Source organism: Stenella coeruleoalba (assembly GCF_951394435.1).
Source record: "Stenella coeruleoalba genome assembly, chromosome: 2".
Lineage (NCBI taxonomy): Eukaryota > Metazoa > Chordata > Mammalia > Artiodactyla > Delphinidae > Stenella > Stenella coeruleoalba.
The window spans coordinates 164412925-164439613 of NC_137147.1; the positions used below are offsets into that span (position 1 = coordinate 164412925).

General features: G+C 37.7%; 1 protein-coding gene across 5 annotated transcripts in view; it reads left to right on the forward strand.

Annotated features, from left to right (window-relative positions):
• Positions 1-26689, forward strand: part of CUL2 (cullin 2) — an 81613-nt gene that overhangs the window by 29790 nt on the left and 25134 nt on the right. For 4 of the 5 annotated variants that reach the window (XM_079914595.1, XM_079914594.1, XM_079914596.1 and 1 more), the window contains 6 exons: positions 1544-1638; positions 7713-7818; positions 12246-12328; positions 23091-23187; positions 23284-23394; positions 26164-26326. In XM_079914595.1, coding sequence (XP_079770721.1) covers positions 1544-1638; positions 7713-7818; positions 12246-12328; positions 23091-23187; positions 23284-23394; positions 26164-26326 — 655 coding nt within the window. The remainder of the gene's footprint in view (positions 1-1543; positions 1639-7712; positions 7819-12245; positions 12329-23090; positions 23188-23283; positions 23395-26163; positions 26327-26689) is intronic. The other variant, XM_079914597.1, reaches the window with a different exon arrangement.

Consider the following 26689-nt stretch of genomic DNA (forward strand, 5'->3'; position numbering starts at 1 on the left):
ATTATGTTGTAGATCATTTAGAACATACTCATAAGGAAAAAAGAAAATAAACATCACCCATAACATACCTCCGGAATTAAACCACTGTTAATACTTTTGATATATCTATTTTTAAATATATCTTTTTTTGATACATATTAACAAAAATATAATTTGATATATGTCTTTTGCATATTTTTGTTTTGTGTAGACTTCCATTTTTTATTAGAAAATGAAGTCATGTTGTATACTTTATAATGTGCTTTTTGCTTTTAATAATATTGTAGGTCTCTTTCTTTGTCATTAAATAGACTTTTGTAATTCTGGCAGTGATTGTAAAATTTTTCATTTTGTGGAGATACTGTGATTTGTTTAAATATTCCTATATTGCTGGGCATATAGATTATTTCCAGTTCATAAAGTTGTGATTATAAACAATACTTCCATGAACACCCTTGTAGCTAAGTTATTCTTGTGTTACCAAGTTTTTTTACAGGGTAAGTCCCTAGACGTGGCATTACTGGGTCATAGTCATGAACATTTCCCTCCATATCTCTGTGTTCCGAATTGGTGGATATGGAGGCCCGGCTGTAGGGACTTGAGCACCTGCGGATTTTGGTATCCATGGTGGGGTCCTGGAAACAATTCCCCACTGATGTTGAGGAACAACCGTAGTAAGAAATTGTTCTTAGATTTATATTCTATCCAACCAGCAGCAGTAGTTCCTAAGTGGGCCCTATTCCCCAGCATTATTAATAGTGGTTGCGATTTTTAATTTATTTACCATATGATAGGCAAAAAAGTACTATTTATAGGCTATTCCTATCATCCTGAGACTTAATTGGTAAAACTCCAAGTTTAAAAGCATAGCTTTCATCAAGAGTTAATTGGATGAGTGTTGAGGTCATGTCTTGCCTAAGGTCATGCGGACGGTTGATGGAAGAACCGAAGTAAGAGCAGCGGTGGCCTCGGGAATGTCTGTCCTGTCCAGTGGATTTTTATTGTTAGACTGGATTTCCATTAAAATTAACTTTTTAAACATCAGCCCTCAGATTTCAGTTTGATTTTCATTTTTCAAAAAATAGTAGGTTTTTATTAAATAAATATAAAATAACTTATTTGGGGAATATGGAAAATGTGTCAATTTTCATAAGTAGTCTTATTCACAATAGTGAATAATATGAGGTGATGACATAACTGCAGGCTGATCAAAAGTGATGGACGTGAGGAAACACAATAGAATTACATTCTGTTTTCATCTGATCTAATATTCTAGCCCAAAGAACAGCATCAAACCATTATATTTTGTTTTTTTATCTTAGAGAATGAAACAGTTACTCTCTAGTATGGACGCTTCACTTTCATATCTAAGATTCACATTTTTTTCTATCTCTTTAATTGTTACTAAAGATAGTTAAAAATAAGAATGTAATTTGTAAATGTAATATATAGTGCTTGAATTATGTCACTTATTTAAGAACATTAGTTTTTGATAAATTTCATAGCTTACAAATGAAAATGATTAGTGCTTTCTGAGTAAAAAATATTTTTCTTCTTTTTTTAGAGAGTTCTGGAGTCTGAAGAGCAAGTACTTGTTATGTATCATAGGTACTGGGAGGAATACAGCAAGGGTGCAGACTATATGGACTGCTTGTATAGGTAAGTACACTTTTAGATTCTCGACAGTCTAAACAGTATTGCCTGCATTTGGTAATTGCAGGAGTTTTTTGTTTTTACTACCTACTACCCATGAAAATGAGCAGAACTAAAGCATTACCTGATGTATGGACTTTTCTCTGCTATGGGGAAAGGTCTGTAGTGTGGGTCATGTGGGTATTTGGGAGCCAGGCAGTGTATGGAAACTTATTCTGTGAAAACTAAAACTGTATTTGATGGCATAGCTCTGTTTCTTCAGTTGTCTGGGACTGTGTAACACACATTAAATCTTGACAGATCCGAAGTGAAACTTCAGCTTGGATGAAACTTTTAGTGAATCTAAGCTCGTGCCCCCCTCTAGCATGCTCTTGTTTGACTCTAGGGTTCAGCATTTTATGTTTCATGGAAGTACCTGGCAGTTTTCTCTTGACGTTCTCCCGCCCTTTCCTCTAGACGTACTGAATTACTGGCAGTGTTGTGATGCCTTGTGGTCTCATATCATCCCGCCTTTCCTTGTGCTATTCTGTCTGTCTGGATTGCTTTTCTTCCTTTCCCTGAATGACTAGTTCCCATTCCCCGCTCTGAACTCCCCTCTCCTTGCCTCAGTCTCCTGCTTAGATCTTTGGTGTTAACTGCCACTCATGTAGGTTCCTGTGGCACCCTGGGCTGGTCCTCTCTAACTCATTCACGTAGACGGTGGAAATGAGTACAGTACCTAGGTACACAGGCAGAGACCCATTTGTTGAAGGACAGTGGATAAATAGGGAATAGTGCTGTTAAGCACCTGGGCCTTGTGGCCTGTGATGGTTGCAGTGATAATTTTGCCCTGTGCATTGTGGCTTGGGCCACAGATGAACCCCTGCCTCAGTTTCTTGCTGGAGAAGAGGAGTAGAGCTAGGTCTCAAAGCGTTTCCTGCACAGGTGCATGGGGCCAAGGCATGGTCTCCTTGGTGTGTCTGTCCTTTGCTTTACTGGTTCGTATTCCCTTTGGTTTTTATAACAACACTGGACTTTACTAGATGTAAGCTGCCTATGTTGGAAACTGGAACTCACTTCTAAATGGCCAGTAGCTCTATTTCCTCTTAGAAGAGCAAAATATAATAAAACCAGAAACCAGCAATTGCTGACATGGGCAAGGTTCGCTGGGGCTTTGGCTTTTACAGAACATGTCTGCCATCCATTAAACATCCTGACATTTGATTTCCCCCCTCCATCCACCAAAGTGGCCTAGTCATAAATAAAACTTTAAGAATTCCTTAGCTAAACCGTGGGGGAGAGCGGGGGGAGTTTTAAGGATCAGAGTGAGAGCATACGCGTGTTTTTGTCACTGCTGAGAAGCTGGGGCCACTGGTATATGGATGACAAAACAGTGCTTCGACTGTGTGCCGTGCAGTGGATCCCTCGTTAGCTGAGATACTTCAGTAAAGATTCAAGTTGTTTTTCTGTTCTTTCTTAGTTTTCTGGGGCACCGTTCTCTTGGTTCTCTTGCACCTCTCTTTACCAAAATCAAATTGGTATTATTGAAAGTAGTACTATTAAATTGGTACTGTTGATGAGCTTTTATTAAATTTTGCAATATATATGATATATACACATATGTATGTGTATATATAAAGCCATATGAGATAGTTGGTTTTTTACAATGGAGGAAAACTAAGAGTCAGAGAGGTCAAGGTCCCTGAGCTGGAAAAATTACAAGGGCAGAATTTAAACCCAGATCAGTCTGAATAAATCCATTTAACTTCTTCATTCTACCTAGCCTCATTCTAGAGAGTCATTGCAGTCACTTACATAGGTTCTATTCTCATCCTTTAGCTACACTCTGCATTCTTTCTAGGATGATCTCTATTACTCCTGGTTTTAGCTACAACCTATATATTGATAACCACCAAATAAATGTTTATTGAAGGTGGTCTAAGTTTCAGAGGAATATTCTTACCTAGCTGCCTGTACCTCCAGGATGTTCCGTGGGTACATCATACTACTGCAGATGTTCACAACTGAGCTTGTTATCTTTTACACACACGCTGCCCCAGAAATACTCATTTTGGTTAATGGTAGTCCTGGACATCCAGATGTATAGGCCGGAAGTCTCAGTTATCCTTCACCTAGGGTTATCCTCTCTACTTGACCCCTCTTGGTCAGATCCTCCAAATGTCTCTTAAATTTATTATTTCCTTTGCAGTGCTATTATAGTATTGTAGTTCAAGCTTTTTATTGTTTCGGACCTGGACTATTATTGATAACATCCCTGTAACCAGTCTCCCAGCCTTTGATTTCTAATTTATTCTATTTAGTAAACTTCTCAAGTGCAAATTTGATCACCGTCCAAAATCACTTAGTAACTTTCCACTGTCTGTAGTAAAGACTTAGAACCAATGGCTCATGGGATTCACTTATAGAGTGTTTTGTTTGACCTCTGTGGGGTTGGCTTCATGTGACTGATTTATTTAATTATATTGGTAGACTGGGTGGTGAGATCCTTCTCATAGAGGGTACATTTGATTAGATAATTAGATAAAAACTGCTTGATAGTCTTTGCTTGTTGGGTAGTAGGTTATCCAGGCTATCTCTTGTTATTAATCTTAGTCTATAAGGAAATCTGTGTGAAGAAATGTAAAGGAAAAAATCAGTTTTATTTCAAAGCATTTTTCGGTATTATTGTTTTGAGGTAATTTCTAGCCTTTTCTTTACTCTGATTGATTTATAAGATGGATATGCATTAGCATAGGTGACTTAAGGATTCCAATTCTAAAGAAAAATAATGATGCTCCTACGCCACCTTTCCTGCTGCTACATATCTGTTTAGGCCCTGCGGGCCCTTGAAGTGGGATACTTAAAGTATTACCTTGAGAACTAACGACTCTTGAAATCCAGTAGGTATTAGTATGGGAACAGTTCTTATAATAGAGTTTTTTAAAGATAGATTGAAATGCCTGATTTCTTAGAGGCTTCACAGTTACCTTAGGCTATTAGTTCTTGTTAGTTAATACTGTTGTGTTACTGCTGATACTCCAGAAAAGCAAAGGATACTTATCAATCACTTTGTTGCCAGAATAAATTATAAAAACATGTACTACTGCATGAGTTAGACCTGAGCAGAACAGTCAGGTATTGACTGTGTGGTAGAGTATTGACTATTTAAAGAAATTATTGAAAGTTATTTTACTTTACGATTTCCTAGAATATATATCTTTATTTAAAAACAAATGTGTGGTTAATAAATCTCATTGTAAAATACTACAGTGACTTAGAAATTAAGAATGGCGTCTGAATCAAAGTGAAAAATTATGCTACTTACATTTTAAATCATATCTATAAATTATTTTAAAAGCTTCTCTATCAAGTTTAAACTGTCAAGAGTAGAAATCTAATGAGAAGAATATAGATGATGAAAGTTAGTGTAAAATTTATTCCATGCGGGAAAGAGAATAGTGACTTGTCCTATCAGATATAAAACGTATAAAGCTCCACTAAAACAGTGTATTGGCTGTGGAATATACACACAGATCTCTAGTGAATCCAGACTTCTGCAGATCTAGCAGCTACTCTTCAGAGTCAGCAAACTCCTACGCTGAGAAGTTTACACTTACTGTATAGGAATAAGGGGGCTGCTGTAGGCTTCTGAATAGGGAGTTGATATCCTGAAAGCAGAATTTTTAGGTAAATTGGATATGCCAGAAATGGGAAATAGAGATCAGTCATGAGAATGTTGCACATGATCCAAGCAGAGAGTCAACGAATGGCATTGACAGTGAAAAGGAAAATAATGGGAGGAGGTGAGGAATAGTGTGAGAGAACAGGAGGACCAGCTGAGTAAAGGAGGTAAACGGAAGGATGAGATAAGTGATGCTAATGTTTTAGGTAGGATTACTGGGATGGCCATGGTACAGTGACCAGAAAAGGAATGGTTTGGAGCAAAGGGTCTTATAGAAAGGCACATGTAATGGTGCAGATATGACTAAGTTCCCCCTACTCGGCACTTTTCACTTTTGATATGTTACATTTGTTTATGTTTTTATGTCCTACCAGATGGGTAAGCTCTCTGGGCAGAGACTACATTTTTGTTTTTCGTTTTTCTATCCTCAGTGCCTTGTCGTACCTGGCATGCAGTACGCACTTGGTCAGTACTTGCTGAATGAGAGTGGGAGACCTCGTGAGTTTTCTGGCCCAGCTCTGCCACTTAGTAGCTGATGGACCTTTGCCGAGTTCTTTAAGCTGTCTAAGCTGCAATTTTCTTACACGTAAAATGAGGATCCTAATAGTACCCCATATATCTACCTCCTAGTATTCAGCCAGCTGCAATGCTTACGCCTGTCTCTGACACACGATAGGCGCTCCATAAGTGTCAGTGATTACTTTTATTTCCTGACATTCATGCTTTTATGATCTGTCTCCAGGCTGCTTTTCCAAGTTTGTGTTCTAATGTTAGCTTTTGCCATCCGTGCTGCTGGAACGTTACCCGTTTATTCATTTCGTAATTCGGAGAAGTATTTTTCGAGGACTGCCTGTCTGCCTGCCACTGTTCTGGACACTGTCTGCCAGACCTCACATTCTAGAGAGGAGGTGGATGTACAAAACCAGTAGACAAAGAAAAGAACAGGATTATTTCTCATAGTAGCAAGTGCTGTGAAGAAAACAGTTATGTATTAGATAGTTACTTCATTGGGGGTGGGAAGTGAAGGCTAGTTTGGTTTGGGGTCAGGTCAGGCCTGAGAGAGGTGTGTTTGAGCCGAGACCAGAGTGACAGAGGCCAGAGGTGAAATGCCCTACCCCAGGGAATCTGTTTCAGGTGAAGCAGCCGTTTCTCTCCAGCTCTTGCTTCCGTCTCAGTCCTGTTCCCCTTTTCTCAGCTGGAAGGCGTGGTGGAAGCACATCAGGAAATTATTAGGGTTACAGTGAGAATGGAAGGGAAAGCTAAATGATATTTTGAAGGAAATGGCTTTGTAACCAGTGGACAGAAGAGACTAAAATGTCACATGGAGCACCAAGGTTGTAAGCCCTGGAGTCCAGAGCTGGAAGTGAGTGAATGTGGGAGGGAACTTGTGTAAGTGGTGGTGGCCGTAGCGCTTTATTATTTTTCATCGTCTGCTAGGATTGTCAGTGGAGTTATGCAGTTGAAATTTTTGTTTTCTTTGCTTGCAGTTTCAGTTGTCTGAACATTCAGCAGACCTTTCATTTTGATTCAGTGAACGTGGGAAAGTGTGTGTTTTAATACAGAGATTTTGTGGTTGTTGCCTAAATACTTGTATTGTCAATAGCTATTTTCACCTTGGCAGAAGCTGTCAAACGAATAGTTTTAGGTGTTGAGCATTAAAGGCCTTGTGGTGAAATCTGGGATGGTGAAAAGTGATGCTTGAATATTACATGCCTTTGTACACATTTTATTTAATCTTAGAACTCTTTATTCATCTTAGTAGTTCTCAGAGTTCATCATAGTTATTAGTCTTTCTTTATAAAGCTGTTTACCCCTGGTAGACAAAGTGATCTTGAATCTGTCAGTTTTGCCCATACTTCTTACTGTCTGTAACAATCTATTGCATTTTCTCACCTACTGATTGTGATTTTTTTGTTTGTTTAAAAATGAAAAGTTATGTATTTAATGGTGATAAAATATAGAGAACTTTCTTGACTTTGATCTTTTAACCATTTTCTGTTTAATTCTTTGCAAAGTGAACTTGGCTTATTTAACAAGAAGAATCCGGGAATGAGCAAATTAGACTGTAGAGGGTTGACCCTTGGATAGGAGCTGTTGGGCTATAAGAGTATTGGAAAGTTTTAGAACAAAACCCCTGAGTTTTTTTAAGTGAGACTGTGGTAATAGGGGTTTTTTCTTTTTTGCTACTCTAGAGGTCTTACTCTTTGTCTCTTAGGGCCTAGCAAAGGGAGTTGGGCTGGTAATTTTTATCTTTTTTAAAAATTATATTTCTAATTTATATATAATTAGTTTCTTTTGGATGTATTACTGAACTACTCTACAGTTGATTATAACCCTAAAATTATTGCTCTAAAGTTGCACGTTACTTGTTTTCCTACTGATTTTGACAGTGTCTATTGATATTATGTTTGTTTTTCAGGTATCTCAACACCCAGTTTATTAAAAAGAATAAATTGACAGAAGCTGACCTTCAGTATGGTTATGGTGGTGTAGATATGAATGAACCACTTATGGAGATAGGAGAGGTAGGACATTCTTTAAATGACTGGCAAACATAAGAGTGTTTTTATATACTGAGGAAATTTGATTCACTGTCCTTTTCTTAAGGACACTGAGTGGACTATCTTAAAATTGTCAAGATTTAAAACATCCTAGGGAATAATTCCCTGGCGGTCCAGTGATTAAGACTCTGTGCTTCCAATGCAGGGAGACGCGGGTTCGATCCCTTGTTGGGGAACTAAGTTCCTGAAAGCTGCGTGGCCAAAGGGAAAAAAAAAATATTCTGAATGTTAAGTAAATGAAATACTGTTATGATTTCCTAAGAATCTTCGGATAGATGAGACGAACAGAAAAGATGTGATGAGTATTATTTTAATAGTTAAATTAATGATGGATGAATGACAGAAGGTTAATAGTTCTGCTGTATGAAAAATCTCATAAAAAATATTTAGAAAATGTTGAGACTCTTACAGTTGAAAAGTGTGAAGGACATGGACTTAAAAGAGAACCTACAAGAGAGGAAACACAAATTTGTGGATGCAACAAATTTATTTTAACTTTAAAAAGTAATTAAAGAGGGCTTCCCTGGTGGCGCAGTGTTTGAGAGTCCGCCTGCCGATGCTGGGGACGTGGGTTCGTGCCCCGGGCCGGGAAGATCCCACATGCTGCGGAGCGGCTGGGCCCGTGAGCCATGGCCGCTGAGCCTGCACGTCCGGAGCCTGTGCTCTGCAATGGGAGAGGCTACAACAGTGAGAGGCTCGCGTACTGCAAAAAAAAAAAAAAAATTTAAGAAATTCAGAGTAAAACAATAAAGTGTGCAGTTCAACCAATTCACTCAAATTTTTGAGGTACAGTTCAGATTTAAATGTGGAAAATTATAATATATAAAACATATACTGACTATGCAAGAAATACTCTGGTGCGGTGTTTTTTAAAAAATTATTTATTTATTTTTGGCTGTGTTGGGTCTTCGTTTCTGTGCGAGAGCTTTCTCTAGTTGTGGCAAGCGGGGGCCACTCTTCATCACGGTGCGCGGGCCTCTCACTGTCGTGGCCTCTCGTTGCGGAGCACAGGCTCCAGACGCACAGGCTCAGTAGTTGTGGCTCACGGGCCTAGTTGCTCCGTGGCATGTGGGATCTTACCAGACCAGGGATCGAACCTGTGTCCCCTGCATTAGCAGGCAGATTCTCAAGCACTGCGCCACCAGGGAAGCCCTAGTGCAGTGTTTTTTTATTCATGTCGTACATATTTATCGAGTCGCCAGACATTGGGGATACAATGGTGAACAGACAGAAGGTCCGCTCTCCTCATGGGGAAGCAGATGCCAACAAAGTAGAGAAATTAATGTTAAATTTTGTTGGGTGTCAGTGAAGGAAATAAACAACTAAGATGCAGCATTAGTAGAAATTTAAATTAGAATAACCCTTTTAGAAAGAAATTTATCAGTGTCTTTCAGTAGACTTTAAAATGTTCAATACCTGTTGACCAGGTAATCCCACGTCTGGTAATTTGTACTGCAAAACTAATACGGAAAAAACGGTTTAAATGTTTAAAAGTATTCCTTGCAGTCATTAATAAGGGTGACTAATGGGCTAACAGTCTAAATTTCCAATACCCAATAAAAATCACACATAGAAGACTATATACAATATGATTTTGTTATGAAAGTAGGCAAAGGGATAAATTAGTAGAAAACAGTTCATAGAAACATTAACAAAGGGGAAAATGGTTTTTGAAAATATTTGGGCACAACATTATATGTTTAATAGGAATAAAGCTGTGGAGGGGAAAGAGAAACAAATATGTAGAGAAACAAATCAGTGGGAAATACCAGAATCTTAATAGCAGTTGCTTTAGTTTGTAGGATTATAAGTGAATGTTTTATTTTATAATCGTTCCTTATCACTAACGCCATCATGCCCACTCCTCTTCCCAGAGGAAATCACTATAAACAATTAGATTTATATCTTTTCTGAATTTTACCTGCGCATTTACATATAAATATATATATACACACATAATAGTTTTGACATCAGAGCATACATAAAATTCTGCAACTTGTATTTCTTGCCTTTTGTTTAACAAGTAGGGGTATCAAATAATTATTAATTATTTATTAAACTATTCCCCTTAGTTTTCATTTTTTTGTTGTCACAAACAATACTGTGTGAACATCATTGTTCATTTGTTCACTTATTAAATATATTTTGAATCCCTCTGTGTGCTAGACACTGTACTATATGCTGGGAATATGGTAATGAGTAAAGTAAACAGAAATCTTACAATCATGGAGTTACATTTGTGTATATATCTGCTGGTACATGAGCAGAAATTTTCATGGAGTGAGTACCGGGAAGTGGATTTTCTGGGTCAAAGCACAGCCTGAACTTTGATAGCCCTGCCACCTTGCCTTTCAAAGGCTTTACCAGTTTGCCCTCCTACTACAGCTATAAAATCCCATTTTCTTATGTATTATCTTCTTTGTGCTAATGAAAAAGAAAAAGAAGGCAAAACCTGAAGATTGTTCCTTGTGGGAAAACAGATGCTTTTACTTATTTTTATAAAATTACCAGTGATCAGAAAAAAGTTATCCCAGGGAAACAGTAGAGAGACTAAAAACAGAATCATACCTGTGTGGATGCAGCTACGTTGGAAACAGGAGAAATCAATTTTTTTTTTTAGGAGCAATCCGTTTTTGATACTGGAATAATTTGTACTCTGTATGAGAAAAATTTATTGGAGTTTAAAGGCTTTCATGTGAAGGCAAAACTTGAAAACTTTGGAAGGCAGCATAGGAGCACACATATCTCCTCAAGGTTGACCTTAGGGAGCAAAAGAGTTCTTAAAAGACACAAGAATGCAGACAATAACGGAAAAGATTGATAAATTTGAGCACATTAAAATATAATATATTTTTACTTAAAAAATGCTGTAAAGAAATTCAAAAGTCAAGTCACAAACTATGACAAAGTGTGATATGTAAAACTGTCAAGGGATTAATTTCCACGATATATAAAGAGCTACGAGGTCGCATGGAGAGCAAGACAAACATTAATGGAATAATGGGCAAAAGAGATGAATGGACAGTTTACAGAGAAAAAAGAAAACTGAAATGCACAAAAATCATAAAAAGATGTCCAGCCTTATTCAGGAAATTGCCAGTTAAAACGTGAAGGAGGTCCATTTTATGTCCATCACATTGGCAAAGTCTGACCGGAGCCTGGCAGTAGCAGTTGTTGTCAGGATGTTGGCTTCAAGTGTAACGTGGAAAACCACTTGGCTTTGTTTAGTAAAGCTGCACGGCTCCTGTCGGCCAGCATCTCCACTCGTCGGTGTGTATCAGGGAACCGCTTGCTTATGACCACCAGAAGGTGAATACAGGAACAGCCGCAGTGTTCTCAGTGGCAAAAGCTGGGATCACAAACAGTGTCATCAGCAGTAGAAAGTAAAAGCTGATCATAGTGTCTTCATACAAGAGGATACTATATAGCAATGCCAATGATTGAACTATAAACACTATCAATTTGGTTGGATTTCAATAAGTTACAGTTAAAAAATTATACATAAGAAATAAGATTAAAAAATAACAAAAAATAAATTTAAAAATAACAACAAACAAAACAAACCAAAACAAAAATCATACATGGAAGAGCATACAATGTGATTTTGTTATCAAGGTCAGAAACAGTCAACTTCAGGACTTCCCTGGTGGTCCAGTGGTTAGGACTCCATGCTTCCATTGCAGGGGGCACGGGTTTGATACTTGGTCGGGGAACTAAGATCCCACATGCCACGTGGTGCGGCCAAAAAAAAAAAGAAATAGTCAACTTCAAAAATATCATATGGGGATAGTTACACACTTGGTAGAGCTGTAAGGAAGGGAATGATTTAACACAAAACGCAGGATAGTGATAATCTCTGAGGGGAAAGAAAGGAGGAGGACATTTGGGGCAACAGTAATGGTGAAGTCGTATTTCTTAAATTGGATGTTGAATACAGGTATGTTTATTTTATTATTCTTTAAATTGACTTATTCTTTTATGTTTGTATGAGAGGTGTTATAATTTCAAAAACCAGCCAACAGCCAAATCACATTATTTTATTTAACATAACTCCTTTGTTTCCATTATAGTTTTGGTGTCTATAGCCCTTCCCTAATATTGGGCATTTAACAATCAATAAATTAAGGTTTTATAAAAATCAGTTATTTCTGTAAGATTTTCAATTAATGATAAAAGCTTAATTCCGTTGTTTGTACAAGTCTGATATGATAGTCATTGTCATTTTAAATTAGAAATTTATTTTCCTTATATTCAATTTTTATTTGAATTTTGAAGTAGAGTTATAAATACTTCATTTGATGGGTGTTTTTACTTTTAAAAGAAGTCTTGAACAGATGTTTAAATCAAATACTGAGTAATTCAGCCTTGATGATTTTCCTTTTTCCTGGCAGCTAGCATTGGATATGTGGAGGAAATTGATGGTTGAACCACTTCAGACCATCCTCATCCGAATGCTGCTCCGAGAAATCAAAAAGTGAGTACTGACATTGATCTTCCTGAGTCAGTTCTAATTTGCTGTTTGAAATGGTCTAAAATAGTGAACGGTTGCATGGCTGTCAACTGCACATAGGCCTCGTTTTACTGTAACAAGCCTCATTTTCCATTCTAATGCCAATATTTTAAAATCGTTTTATAATCTTTTGGTTTTGGGGGGCACATTTCACTATGACCTAATATGCTTAGTAAATAAATAAGTCCCTGAAGGAAGTGACTTGTTTTGTAATCCTGAAACATCTTGGATCTTGTAGGCAGTGCTGAGTTGTTTGAACATATTCTCAGCTGAAACCCTGATGACAATAACCTACTCAGGAAAACAGATTCTTCCAGTTGTTGGTCACCTTAATAATCAGTTAACTTGTGAGGTAAATTTATGAGGAAAGGGCTTCCCACTGTCCTCATGGCCCAGAGTGGTTGACTCTTTACCTAACTGCTGTGTGAATAATGTTTGGCACCAAGTAAGTTATCCTGTGGAGTCCAGAGTAGAACATTCTTGGTCAGCTCTGGCCTAGAAGATTCTTACTAGACCTCAGCTCTGGGGAATCCGAAACTGAAATCGCTCACACAGATAAATTTTAGGTGACTGGAACTACTGTGAAAGGAATGCTGTAGACCAGTGAATTGCTGTGTGATAATGGCCAAGTCCCTCTGAAACTCCTTTCATTAAGAAGACCCAAATACGGAGTTTTTTATGTGAGGAAAAAAGCAGAGCGTTGTTCTTACTATGGGGCTCCTAATAAGAAATAAGAGGTTAAGAAAAAAAGCCACAAAAGGAGAGACTATTTTAATAATTAATGTTAACACCAAATAGAAAATATGTGGTAGGAGTTAGTAACTTGGTTTTTAAAAATGGTCACTCACACTTTTCATGATTCTACTGTTTCCAAAGGTGATGAGAGAGAGGAAAGGCAGTAGTGAAGCAGTAGGGTGGAACAGTTTTCTTCCTTCCTCTTTCTCCACTGAACTATGACTGACTAAAAGAACACGTCCAACGAGAGTTACAGGCTCTAGTATAATTTCCTTTGCTAAGAAATATTAGCTTTCTTCTTAACTTAGAATTCAGCTATTTTACGTTAAAAGTATAATGAAAATATTGTTATAATTTTCTAAATGCGCTTTTAATGAAATGTCTTTTTTTTTTTTTAAAGAATTTTATTTATTTATGGCTGCGTTGGGTCTTCGTTTCTGTGCGAGGGCTTTCTCTAGTTGTGGCAAGCGGGGGCCACTCTTCATCGCGGTGCGTGGGCCTCTCACTACCGCGGCCTCTCTTGTTGCGGAGCACAGGCTCCAGATGTGCAGGCTCAGTAGTTGTGGCTCACAGGCCCAGTCACTCTGTGGCATGTGGGGTCTTCCCAGACCAGGGCGCGAACCTGTGTCCCTTGCATTGGCAGGCAGACTCCCAACCACTGCGCCACCAGGGAAGCCCCGAAATGTCTCTTTTAATATAATTTTGATCCAACCTAGTAAATTTTCCTTAAGTGTGATTGTTAACTTGTTAAAAATGAATTTTATGAAAAATTAAAGAAAATATAACTGAGAAAAATAATACAACAGTAGGATACTAATTCTGGAAAAGACATAGGGACTATATGTTTAGAGACATTAGGGCAACTTGTTTTGGTTTTGTTGTTAAAATCAGTTTCCATTAAAGTATTATTCAACATGCTTTACTAATATCTCATTTATTTTTTATGTCTACTCTATTAGGTAGGTATTATCTTACATTTTACAGCTAAAGGTACTAAGGCTTAATAATAATAATAAAATATGGAAACTGTATACCAAGCAGTGATCTAAAAACTTTACGTGTGAATCCCATTTAATCTTCACCCTAGGTGATTGGTACAGTTTACCATTTTACAGTTGTGTTGCTCTATTGAGCTCCCATCTTCTTAATTCCAGAGATTCAAATCTGGAATTTTTAACTCTAAATCCATGATGCCTGTCATTTCAATCCGCAGAATGTTTCTTCCACTCCTAGCTCCAGTACTTGAGCTTAATGATGAATATATTTTGGTTTTATAATGCTTTGAGTATTCTAGTGTTTTCACACGTATTTTCTTTATTTGATCTCAAGGAGGCCAGACAGGTTTTATTTATAAGTAAGCAAATTGAACTTCAATAAGGAAAAATGACTTACTGAACTTGATGTAGGTAGGAAAGAGACTCCATGTCTTTAAGCTTCCAATTTGGGTCTTTCTGCTACATTGCTTTAACATCTATTTACCCTTTGTCATGTGAGATATCATGGACAGATAGGGTGACAGTAAAGCATGATGAGAGAGTGGTAAATTGCCCAGAGCACTGGGAAAAGTAGATTGAAAAAGGTGAGATGAAGTGGAGAGGATTATACAGTGAAAAGATTTCAGAGCAAGGACAAATGACATGGCGGCAATCCCTAACAGATAGACGTGGTTTTATTCCTGCCTAGATAGGTCTCCCTTAGTGCTAACATTATTTAATGTAGTCTGAGAGGTTATTTTTTATCATAATAGCCAAGAGTTACTAAAAGAAAAGACATGTGTCTTTCCTAGTTCTTAAATATATTTAGTACTTGGTACACTGTTTACCCTTGGACGTAAACTTTTTTTAGATACTGCTGCTTTAAAACTGTTCCCAGGGTTTTACGTTTGTTTAGCCCTGTGATTCTTAAGCACTTGTCCTTTAGCTAAAATGCTTGCTTCCACCGCTCAGGTGCTTATCTGATACTAATGATACAGCTCTTTTCCTACAACTTGGGTTAGATAATCCCTACCTCAGTTAATTGTTCTTTATTTTACCCAAGTAATATACTTTCTCCATCTTTTCACTGTGTGCTCTTAGCTTCATCAGTAGATGAATTAATTTGGTTAGCACCTTTAGGAAAAGAGTAGTTCCTAATGTAACTTTGGTTGTGCAGAGGTATATTTTATGCTGCACCATCACCTGCATCTCTAGGAGTTTTTGTATAGAATCACACATAGAACTGTCCTTCATTTTCTTATTGTAAGAGAAATATACAGATCATAAAAATTCCCCAACTCACAGGTAGTGTGTTGATCTTCTTGGAAGATTTCACAAAGTTGAGGGCCATCTCAGCCTTGAAAGAGGTAAAGTTATCTGTCAAGCTAATAGAGGACTTTTTCTTGTGAAATCAAAATGTTCTGCTAAGTGAAAATTCTTACTAGGCATGAATGCTGAAATGCTCAGTAAACTGTAATACAATTTCATGACTTTTGAAAAAAGTTGTATTGGGTGGAGTAGGGTTTCTGTAGATCAGAAAAGACGGTCTAAAAAGGTCACAGGCAGGAAAACAAGACAGCAACATAAAGTGACGTAAAAGGCTAAACGACCATGTATCCTCTGCTTTTAAGGTACAGACTAGATCCAGGCTCTTTTTTTGATTAATTGTATTCTATAAAGGTGGCTTCTTTTGAGGTATATAAGCGCTACAGGAATAATCCCAGCTTCATGCATTTTAGAGAAACTGTTTCAGTGAAGTACTAGATTTAAAAGTGGAATGTAGGTTGCAGAATTTTTTTGTTTGCTTAAGAGAGTCAATGAAACAATTGTTTAATTTTCTTCATGGTATCATGAAATCTGTACACATAAAATTTAATTGATAATCCAAAAGTAAAAGTGCTCCTTCTATATAAGGAAGAAAGATACAAGTGATGTAGTCATAGGTTGTGTATCTGCATGTTTTTCACAGTGTCTGCTTCACTAAGGAAAGATAAAAGTAATTCTATTCATATAATAACTTGTCTTTTATAATAAAATAGTAGAATTGCCAATTGGGGCTTTCAGCGTAGTAACAACCTAACATTGTTTTTAATTTTAATAAATAAAATACTGTAACTTTGTGGATCTAAATGTTACAGTGTAAGAATATGAAATTAGAGAGAAGAAAGTAGATACATTTTTAAATGCAGGTAAAAGGATTTGCTTAGATGCTTAAAGATACTGTTGAAAACACAGACTTTTTAATGCTAAATGGATTCAGAATTGCTTTCCTTTTTTCCAGTAGCTCCACAGTTAACTTTCTAGTGTCAAGTAGTCTTTGAACAAAAGTAGAAACTTTAAGTTTTAAAATTTTTTAAAAAATATTTTATTTATTTATTTTTGGCTGCATTGGGTCTTAGTTGCTGTGCGTGGGCTTTCTCTCTAGTTGCGGCGAATAGGGTCTACTCTTCGTTGCGGTGGGCGGGCTTCTCATTGCAGTGGCTTCTCTTATTGCGGAGCACAGGCTCTAGGCGTGCGGGCTTCAGTAGTTGTGGTGCCTGGGCTCAGTAGTTGTGGCACACAGGCTTAGTTGCTCCGTGGCCTGTGGGATTTTCCTGGACCAGGGCTCGAACCCATGTCCCTTGTATTGGCAGGTGGATTCTTAACCACTGTGCCACCAGAGAAACCCCAAAATAAAAACTATAAATAAAATTCTTTCTTTCCCTTTGAATTAGGAACAATCTATAACATAGGCTGCTATGGCTGATTTGTGTTTTCTCTGGCATGTTCATATGTTTGTTATTCTATTTCTTAACTGTTAAGAAATTATAGATTTCATTGAGGAAAAATATCTTGGATAAAAATAAAATTTAGGGCTTCCCTGGTGGCGCAGTGGTTGAGAGTCCGCCTGCCGATGCAGGGGACATGAGTTCGTGCCCCGGTCCGGGAAGATCCCACATGCCACAGAGCGGCTGGGCCCGTGAGCTATGGCCGCTGAGCCTGCGCTTCCAGAGCCTGTGCTCCGCAACAGGAGAGGCCACAACAGTGAGAAGCCCGCGTACAGCAAAAACAAACAAACAAACAAAATAAATAAATAAAATTTAATGTAGTAGTTTTTATTCTTTTGTATCTCAGTTTCTGAGAGATGTTTTAAATTTCCCAGCTCATTTTAGATTTATGGATTTTCATCGGTGCAGTTGTTAGTTTTGTTTTATGAATTTTGAGGCTCTGTTGTTAGTTGAATAAATATCAGGGTTATTCTGTTCATGGTTAATTGTTTTTATTGTTATGTAGTAACTTTATTTATCTTGTGCTCTTTTTCTGTATTGTCACATATTAATATTGTTATAACAGTTTTCTTTTGGACTTTTGGGGATTTTGCTATGTGTGTGTATCATTTTAGTGTAAAATTAAATATAGATACAGGAGGCCATACAACACAAACGTACAGCTTAATGAATTATTATAAAGTGAATGTGCTTGTTACTGCCACCCAGGTTAAGGACTAGAACCATGCCAGCCTCCCCTGAGACCCTTGTGTGTGTCCTATCCCCTCCCTTTCTCCCATAGTAACCACTACCCAACTTTTGAGGCAATCACTTTCTTCTATTTCCTTATGGTTTTTTCACCCATGTGTGCATTCCTAGACTCTGTAGTTTAGTCTTGTCTATCCTAAAAAAACCTGCTCTAGACTGTGCCCAGACTGAGCTAGACTGAGCTAGACTGCGCCCAGACTGCACCCTGACTGCTCCCAGACTGCACCCAGACTGCCCCCCCAAGACTGCTCCAGACTGCACCCAGACTGCAGCAGACTGCGCCAAACTGCCCCCAGACTGCGCCAGACTGCTCCAGACTGCTCCAGACTACACCTGACTGCTCCCAGACTGCACCCAGACTGCCCCCAAACTGCGCCAAACTGCCCTCAGACTGCTCCAGACCACACCCAGGCTGTGCCAGACTGGGCCCAGACTTCTAATCTAACACATCTTTTAATCAATAGGTTTCTCCTCCATCCCTTTTTTTTTTAACTTGTAACTTATTTGTTCATGAATCCTGGCCATTTGATCTTTAGACTTTACCACTGTCTGGATTTTGCTGATTGCATGCATGAGGCCCATTTATACGTGTTTCTTTGTCCTCTGTTTCCTGTAAATTGGCAGTTCAGTGTTTTACTCAGACTCAGGTTGGTTCTTGCCGGCAAAACCAAAGATATTTTGTTCTTTGGTAATGTCTGATTTTTCACTCTTTTTTTGATGTAAGCAGCCACTGATGCTAAATGCTGACATCTTTTACTGTATTGGGGTTTGTAAAAAGTTGCCACCTTAATTCTGTCATTCGGTTTTCATTTTTTAACTTGAAAAATTTTATAAAAATATTCTTACCCTTATCTACTATTTGGTTATCATATAGAAAGGGCGAAATAACTGCTTGTTTCTTTTCTTTTCTTTACCCAGTTGTCAGGATAATGAGTTGGTTTGCTGTCATGTTCAAAAAGTGGCCAATTAGCTTTTTTTTTCCAACATACTGTGATGAAACTTATAGACTTTATATTTGACTTGTTCCTATTCATTGTCTAACTTTATTAAAGTTTAAATAGCCTCTCTTTGGATAGTTGGTGCCAGAGCCTTTTTGAAGTGACCCTAGTCATCATTGATAACTTTCTTGCTATCTAGTATGTCAGTGTATTCCAGGCTTATCTTGTACATTTTCTTCCCCAGACCTGGTACCAGCTACTCAGTGAAAAACTTAGTTCCAAATACACAAATGACATGTACATGCATTCTTGAAAACCTTTGAGTGTTCCAGATCCTTTCCTCAATCTTCCTCTCCACAGAGGTAATCCCTGTTATCATTTGGTTAACTGTCTTTTCAAACCTTTTCCTATGAATTTTTATATCTATGTAGAGAAATAAATATGATACAGGATACAATACAGAATATTGTTCTGTTTTCTTTTTTTAAGTATAGAATTTTTTCTTTTTTTCTAACTTCTGAAAATCATTTATGACGTACTTCTTTTAAAATTCAGGTTTATATCTTGATAATTTTTCTATGTTTGTACGTAGAGATCTTCCTCATTCTTCCTAAACTCTATATAATATTTGGTATGGCTCTACCTCAGTTTTTAAACTCTTCTCCTAGTAATGTCTGTTAGGTTGTTTCCAGCTTTTCCATTACTACAACTCTTGGTTCTGTCATGCGCAGGTGCAGATGTTTGGAGCCATAGAGTTTGTGCATTTAGAATTAATGTTGCCCTCTGTAAAGTACCTGTTCTTCCAAAGGCAGAGTATGGGAACCCGTTTCTCTACTACTCATCAAGTCTTGCCAGTCTGAAGGTGAACTGTTTCCTTGATTTTCCAGTGCCTCCTGAGGTGCTCTGGGGTTGGGGCCAAGCAGTCTGGGCACAGTCTGGCGCAGTCTGGGTGCAGTCTGGAGCAGTCTGGCGCAGTCTGGAGCAGTCTGGCGCAGTCTGGCGCAGTCTGGGGGCAGTCTGGGGGCAGTCTGGAGCAGTCTGGGGGCAGTCTGGGGGCAGTCTGGCGCAGTCTGACGCAGTCTGGCGCAGTCTGGAGCAGTCTGGCGCAGTCTGGAGCAGTCTGGAGCAGTCTGGCACAGTCTGGAGCAGTCTGGAGCAGTCTGGCGCAGTCTGGGAGCAGTCTGGGGCAGTCTGGCGCAGTCTGGAGCAGTCTGGTGCAGTCTGCGGGCAGTCTGGGGGCAGTCTGGTGCAGTCTGGGAGCAGTCTGGGGGCAGTCTGGGCACAGTCTGGGGGCAGTCTGGGGGCAGTCTGGCGCAGTCTGGCGCAGTCTGGAGTAGTCTGGGCGCAGTCTGGGGGCAGTCTGGGGGCAGTCTGACGCAGTCTGGCGCAGTCTGGGAACAGTCTGGGGGCAGTCTGGGCACAGTCTGGGGACAGTCTGGGGGCAGTCTGGGGACAGTCTGGGGGCAGTCTGGGGGCAGTCTGGGGGCAGTCTGGCGCAGTCTGGGAGCAGTCTGGCGCAGTCTGGCGCAGTCTGGTGCAGTCTGGGGGCAGTCTGGGGGCAGTCTGGGGGCAGTCTGGCTCAGTCTGGGGGCAGTCTGACGCAGTCTGGGGGCAGTCTGGGCGTAGTCTGGGGGCAGTCTGGGGGCAGTCTGGGGCAGTCTGGGGGCAGTCTGGGGGCAGTCTGGGGCAGTCTGGGAGCAGTCTGGGGGCAGTCTGGGCGCAGGCGCTTCCCTTCCTCGTGGCACCACACTCACTGCTCCTGCAGGGACACGCAGAGCAGCTAGTCTGCTGATGACCTTGCTGGTTTTGTGCCAGCCCGCTTTCAGTAACACCACTTCTTGCCTGTCCTCCTTCACTATCTTCCACCCCCTCCCTTTAGCAGTTCTTTCTCTTGTGCATTTTGGTCCGTAATTTTGTTTTTCTGTGCTGTCTAGTCTTCATTCTCTTTTTTTCAATTTCTACAGGTCCAAGGGCTACAGCCAACAATGGAGTGTTAAAAAGTATCCTTCCTGTCACTTCTCAGATTTGGAGTGAGAGCAGGAGGCTGCATTTAATTTGTTGGAACCATATTCTCATTTTAATCATAGGGGGTGAATGGGAGTTTCACCAAGAGATTAATTTACCCATTGTCACATATCAGAATCAGGACTTTTGAGAGTTCCAGCCTAACTTTTAATGACCATCACAAACCTGGTCTGCTCTCTAAAATGCCTTGGTTTTAAAATCACAGTTAGTGCTTTTTTTGGTCTCTTAGCTTTCTTCTCCTCTCTAATTTATTGAAAATGCTTCCCTTTTGCGCCTATCTGTACTTAAAATACTAGCTTATTGATGGTTTACTCATGTACCAGGCACTGTGCTGCGTACTTTCTTGGATTATGCATAATCTTTACCATATCCTCGTGAGAGTACATACATTTCTTACCCCCACTTTACAGAAGGGGACATCTCTGAGTACTAAAGGTTAATAAGCACCGGCACAAGGTGACATATTAATGCAACCAGAACTTGAACCTAGGTAGTCTGACTCCAAAACCCTGGTCTTAGGGGCTACAATAAACTATTCCTATTAGTTCCCATCCTCCCAGCTGAGTGATTTCATTATGATTGTTGTAGGCATTTTCCACTTAGCTCTGTCAAGATCAAATAATGAGCCATATTTTAAAAATTCTTCATATTCTTTTCTCAAGCCTCGTCTCTTGGGATCACTGTTCTTAGATGAGACCAGAGCTTATTCAGATAACCAGCTTAGTCATTGCTTTTATATAGTACTAACTTAGCATCATTTCAGTTTATTTTCATTATCTGTCAGCCTAATAGAAATAAATTACAATGATTTTCTATTGTACCTTTTGTGCAGTTATCAAAGTGTATGGTGAATTGAATAATTATGCCTAAGAGTTCTGAGTTCAGATGTTCTTCTTACAGGAGAGGACAATTTAGTTATTAAGCAGTAGGAATGTCGATGTTCTTTCTAGGCACTACCTTACCTGATTCCCGCTTCTCTGGGCCTTTTGGGGTCAGAAACAAATGGCAGGAGTGCTGAGAATAGCAGCAGTGGACGTTTTCCTGGTGCTGAGCAGGGACAGTAGGATTTGGTCATGAAAATAATTTTAGGTAACCTGATTTTCCAAATATTTAGATATTTCTCACTTTTGACTGATTTTCATTTGGTCCCAGACAAAGTTAAAAGGCAAAAAGTGATGCGCTCCAAATCAATGGAATAGGTTATATCATTATTTCAGCAGATTTAATTTGGGCTTAAGAGGGAAGGTCAGCAGAGGAAAGGAGCTCACCATGTGTCACCTTGTATGAACTCATCGTTCTTATTAGTTCTTATATCAAAATGTAGACTTTGTAACTACATTTCTGTGACTGTCAGAAGGACTGTAGCCATATTAATTCAAGCACAACAAACTTTTCCCAGAATATCCAGATAATTAATGGGAGACAGAATGAGGATTAGAGGGAGGCAGAGGCAGGGAGGGACACTGATATATAAAGGTAATTGCCACAATACTTTTCTTAAATGTTAGAAAATCTTTATATCCCAGTACGAAAACCAGAAGATTTTACTAGGAAATGATGATAATATATTTTTCTGTTGCTTTCTTTGTAAAATAATTATTAATTCAAAGAAAAAAAATATTTTAAAGTGAGGTGGAAGATTACCATGGAAAGGTAAACCTTTGACTGTATAATGGTTTGAGTTGAGCATTATTACTGGAGTCAGAAACTTCCAACACAGAGCCAGACCGTTTTACTGTGGCCTTAGGTCCACTCTTATTTTTTTCCTATTTCATTTTCCTATTTATGTAATTATAAAAGCCAAACTTCACCTTCATTTCTTATTGTGATTAAGACTTGCATCACAGTAGTACCCTTGACTAGGTAGGAACTTACCAAAATGTCACATGAATAACTGAGATGATTTTAGATCCCTTTGTAACTGTAACAGAATATAGAAATATTAAAACATATCTCACTAAATTTCTAAGTAGAGAAATAACTTTGTGCTTAAATGAAAGCAACTCAGTGGCTCTGGCAGACCTCTTAGAGAGAGAACAACAGTTATTAGTCATTTTAATGAGCGATATATTGTATTAGAGTGTACCTTTGAGGAATGAGTCTCATCAGGTTACTGTAGGCATACTTGTGATGGTTCAAAGACTGCATTCTCAGACCACATCCTCTAGTAATAGAGTTTGTGGTGAGTGAAATTCAAATATTCTTAACCACGGATATTTAAAGTCTTGAATTGATAGGCTCATAGCTACTTTATTAAAATTGAAGAAGTATCATCTTAGTGTCAACATAGTATCTTTAATTTTACAGTTAAGCTTTTCTGTTGTTTATTGAAATCTAATATGTACATAAACTATCATAAATACTAATTCAGCTGCAATATGAAAAATCGTTTTTAAGCATCGTGTGCATTGACCTTTAAAATGCTTTATACATAATGTGATTAGACCAATAGAATAAGCAGCCATATTGTGGCATACTTTGGTATATTCCCATAGATATTTGTATTCTCAAGAATGTTTTGTGTTATACCTTGTTTTAGTGATCGTGGTGGAGAAGACCCAAACCAGAAAGTAATCCATGGGGTTATTAACTCCTTTGTTCATGTTGAACAGTATAAGAAAAAATTCCCCTTAAAGGTAAAAAGCCTCCTTTAAAAACATAAATAATTAGACCTTTAATTTCTTAAGTTGCCTGTTCTAATTTTTTAAATATGATTTAATTGATTTATTTAGTTTTATCAGGAAATCTTTGAGTCTCCCTTCCTGACTGAAACAGGAGAGTATTACAAACAAGAAGCTTCAAATTTATTACAAGAATCAAATTGCTCACAGTATATGGAAAAGGTAAGAAAACATTATGTTACCTACATCATCTATTATATATCAGGCATGGTTTTATTTAATATTAGTTATCTTAGTTAATATATTTTTTTGGTGGAAGAAGTTCTTTTTTTTTGATCATTACACTGAGTTATAGTTAATGTACAACACCTATTGATAAATCATTGTTCCTGCTATGGCATTTTCCATAGAAAAGGTGCTATTCCAGTTTTCATTGTGGTTGATGCTTTCTGATAAAATCCTGATTGCTAGATTTGCTTGTCTTTAAAATTAATATATATTCATATTCTTGGCAAAATAAACTATATTTTGTGCTTAGTAGATAAGGGAATAGGGTAAGTACAAAAGCTAAGGGTTGGGGTTTTATCTTCCTCTAAAATGGAAGGAAAAAAATAGTAAAAATATAATAATTCTAGATACTTGGTCTTTTTGGTCTGTTAAGTTTGTGGAAGGCTGAGAAAAACCTCCACGAGAAATTTTAATCATTAAACCAACACATTGATAACCATATTTATAATTCCATGTATATTTTCTCAGTAAAAGAATAGTGAGATTATAAATTCAGTCATCAGATAAGATATGTTAGAAATTTTAACTAGATTGTTTCATCAGCAGTGTTGGATTTCAAGCATTTTATTATCAGATGATTTTTGTTAGTTTGTTTACCTTTAAGAAAGGTAAAATGGGGACTTCCCTGGTGGCGCAGTGGTTAAGACTCCACACTCCCAATGTAGGGGGCCTGGGTTCGATCCCTGGGTGGGGAACTAGATCCCACATGCATGCCACAACTAAGAGTTCACATGCTGCAACTAAGGAGCCCGCCTGCCGCGACTACGACCCAGTGCAACCAAATAAATATGTAAATAAATATATATTTTTTTAAGAAAAGGTAAAATGTTTCAAGTGGAATAGCTGTAGTGAGGCTTCCATAGGCCATAGGTCAGGAAATATCAGTACTTACTGATATGATACAATGGTGAATATTCCACAAAGCCCAGGTCCAGAAGTCTGAGTTGTTTAATTCTTTTCATGCTTTGTCACTCTTTAGCTCTGGGACCTTGAGGAAGTTATCTAGGACATTTTCCTCCGTTAAGTGCAGGCTACACTAAGTCAGTGGGTCTTAGCACTTAGCCCTTTTTACATCTTAGATTCTTGTTAAAGGTTCTAGATCCAATCCTGAGAAGTACACACAGAATATCAGGGATACATACTCTCCTCGTTATATCTGGTTCTCAAAAACAGGCTGTTGGCAAACAATGGAAACAACCCAAATGCCTTTCAGGAGTTGAAAAGACAGGCAAAATGTGTATACATACAATGGAATATCATTCAGCCTTAAAAAGGAATAAAGTTCTGACACATGCTACAACATGGATTAACTTTGAGAATATTATGTTGAGTGAAATAAGCCAGACACAAAAGGACAAACATCGTATGGTTCCACTTATATAAAATATCCAGAATAGACAAAATAATACAGAAAGTATTATAGATTAGAAGTTATTGGGAGGGGAGGATAGGGAGTTATAGCTTAGTGGTTACACAGTTTCTGTTTGGTGTAATGAAAAAGTTTTGGAAATAGACAGTTGCACAACATTGTGAATATAATTAATGCTACTGAATTGTACACTTAAAAATGGTTAAAATGACAAATTTTATGTTACATATATTTTACCACAATTTAAAAAAACTAATAATGTAATATACCAAAAACCACTGAATTGTATACTTTAAATGGGTGAATCATATTATATGTAAACTAGATCTCAAACTATTAAAAGGAAGGCCATTGGAGATTATATTTGGGAAATAACATTTATAAGAATAGGTCATTTAATTAACAGACAATTCATATGGCCTTCCTACTTCCCTTTCTGTATCTTTCCTCTAGTTTTGGCTTTTTCTGCCAGCTACAGGTGGTTTATTTGAAGCCCTGCATTGAGGCACTCCAAACTTAATCTACTTTTTATTGATATGCACACTGCCCCCCGTTTTCATTATTTTATTTTTTTCCTTTTCTCATCCTCCCTTGCCTCCCTCAGACCCACATTCTAATTCCTTTTTTATTTAGTTAATCCATAAGCAGGTTAAAGTCATGTTTGTATACTAAACATGGCTAGGTCTGTTTTTCTTTTGAGGTAGAAATTAGCCAGATTCTCTGGCTATTATCTTTATTATCTGGTTCTTGTTGATGTTAACCAGTGTATTGTTTGTACCTCAGTGGTTTTTTAATAGGATAAGCTTTAATAAAGATCTTGATTGAAATATTTGACTATGACTAAATTTTTTTTACTTTAAAAAAATTTAGTGGAATATTTAATGCGATAGTTTACTATCATGTACATACTGTTTGTTTTGTAAGATGAATCAACATAAAGTAATTAGCTTAATCTACATGATCCAGTTGATGTAAATTACTTTCTAGTTTGATAGTTAAATATTCATAAAGTGACCACCTATTCTGGTTTTTAATGATCTTTACCCATGTTTCCTATTGCATATAGGTTGTCTATATGTAGGGTGATTGGGGTCAATAAATGAGGGCAAAATGCAGACCATTTAACTTTTCATAAGACCGTGCTGTTCATAAGACAGTGCTGAAATGTAGGTGACATCTAGCAGCTTAATAAAATTTTGAAATGACTTATGGAATGTGAGTTTAAATTAGTTATATAATTCTTATTTGTAAGTTACTTTGCCATGTCAGTTACTTATTGATATTACAGGTGTTTTCTCATAGTAGTTTCTGACTGTAAGAATATATTTCTAAAGGTTCTAGGTAGATTAAAAGATGAAGAAATTCGATGTCGAAAATACTTACATCCAAGTTCATATACTAAAGTAATTCATGAATGTCAGCAACGAATGGTAGCAGACCACTTACAGTTCTTACATGCAGAATGTCATAATATCATCCGACAAGAGAAAAAAAATGGTAAGTGATACCAAACATCAATGTGAATAGAAATTAAATTATAAACCCACTTTTTACATCATCTTCCAGCTACCTTAGACTTCCAGCATATTTAAGTAATAGTCTCTAAAATATTCGATATGCCTTTTTACATAATCTATTTTAAAAGATTGTTTTGGAAAAGTATATTTTCAAACTGTATTCTAAAGTCAAAAGAAAAACTGGGAAAATATGTTTGCACATTTTTAAAAATCACAGGGGCTAATTTCCTGAATACATTAAGAGTTTCTAGTAAATAAGAGGAGAAAAGACAAAGAACATGAAAATGAAATATAAATAGATTTTAAATATATGAAGATGTTCAGTCTCACTCAAAATAGGGGA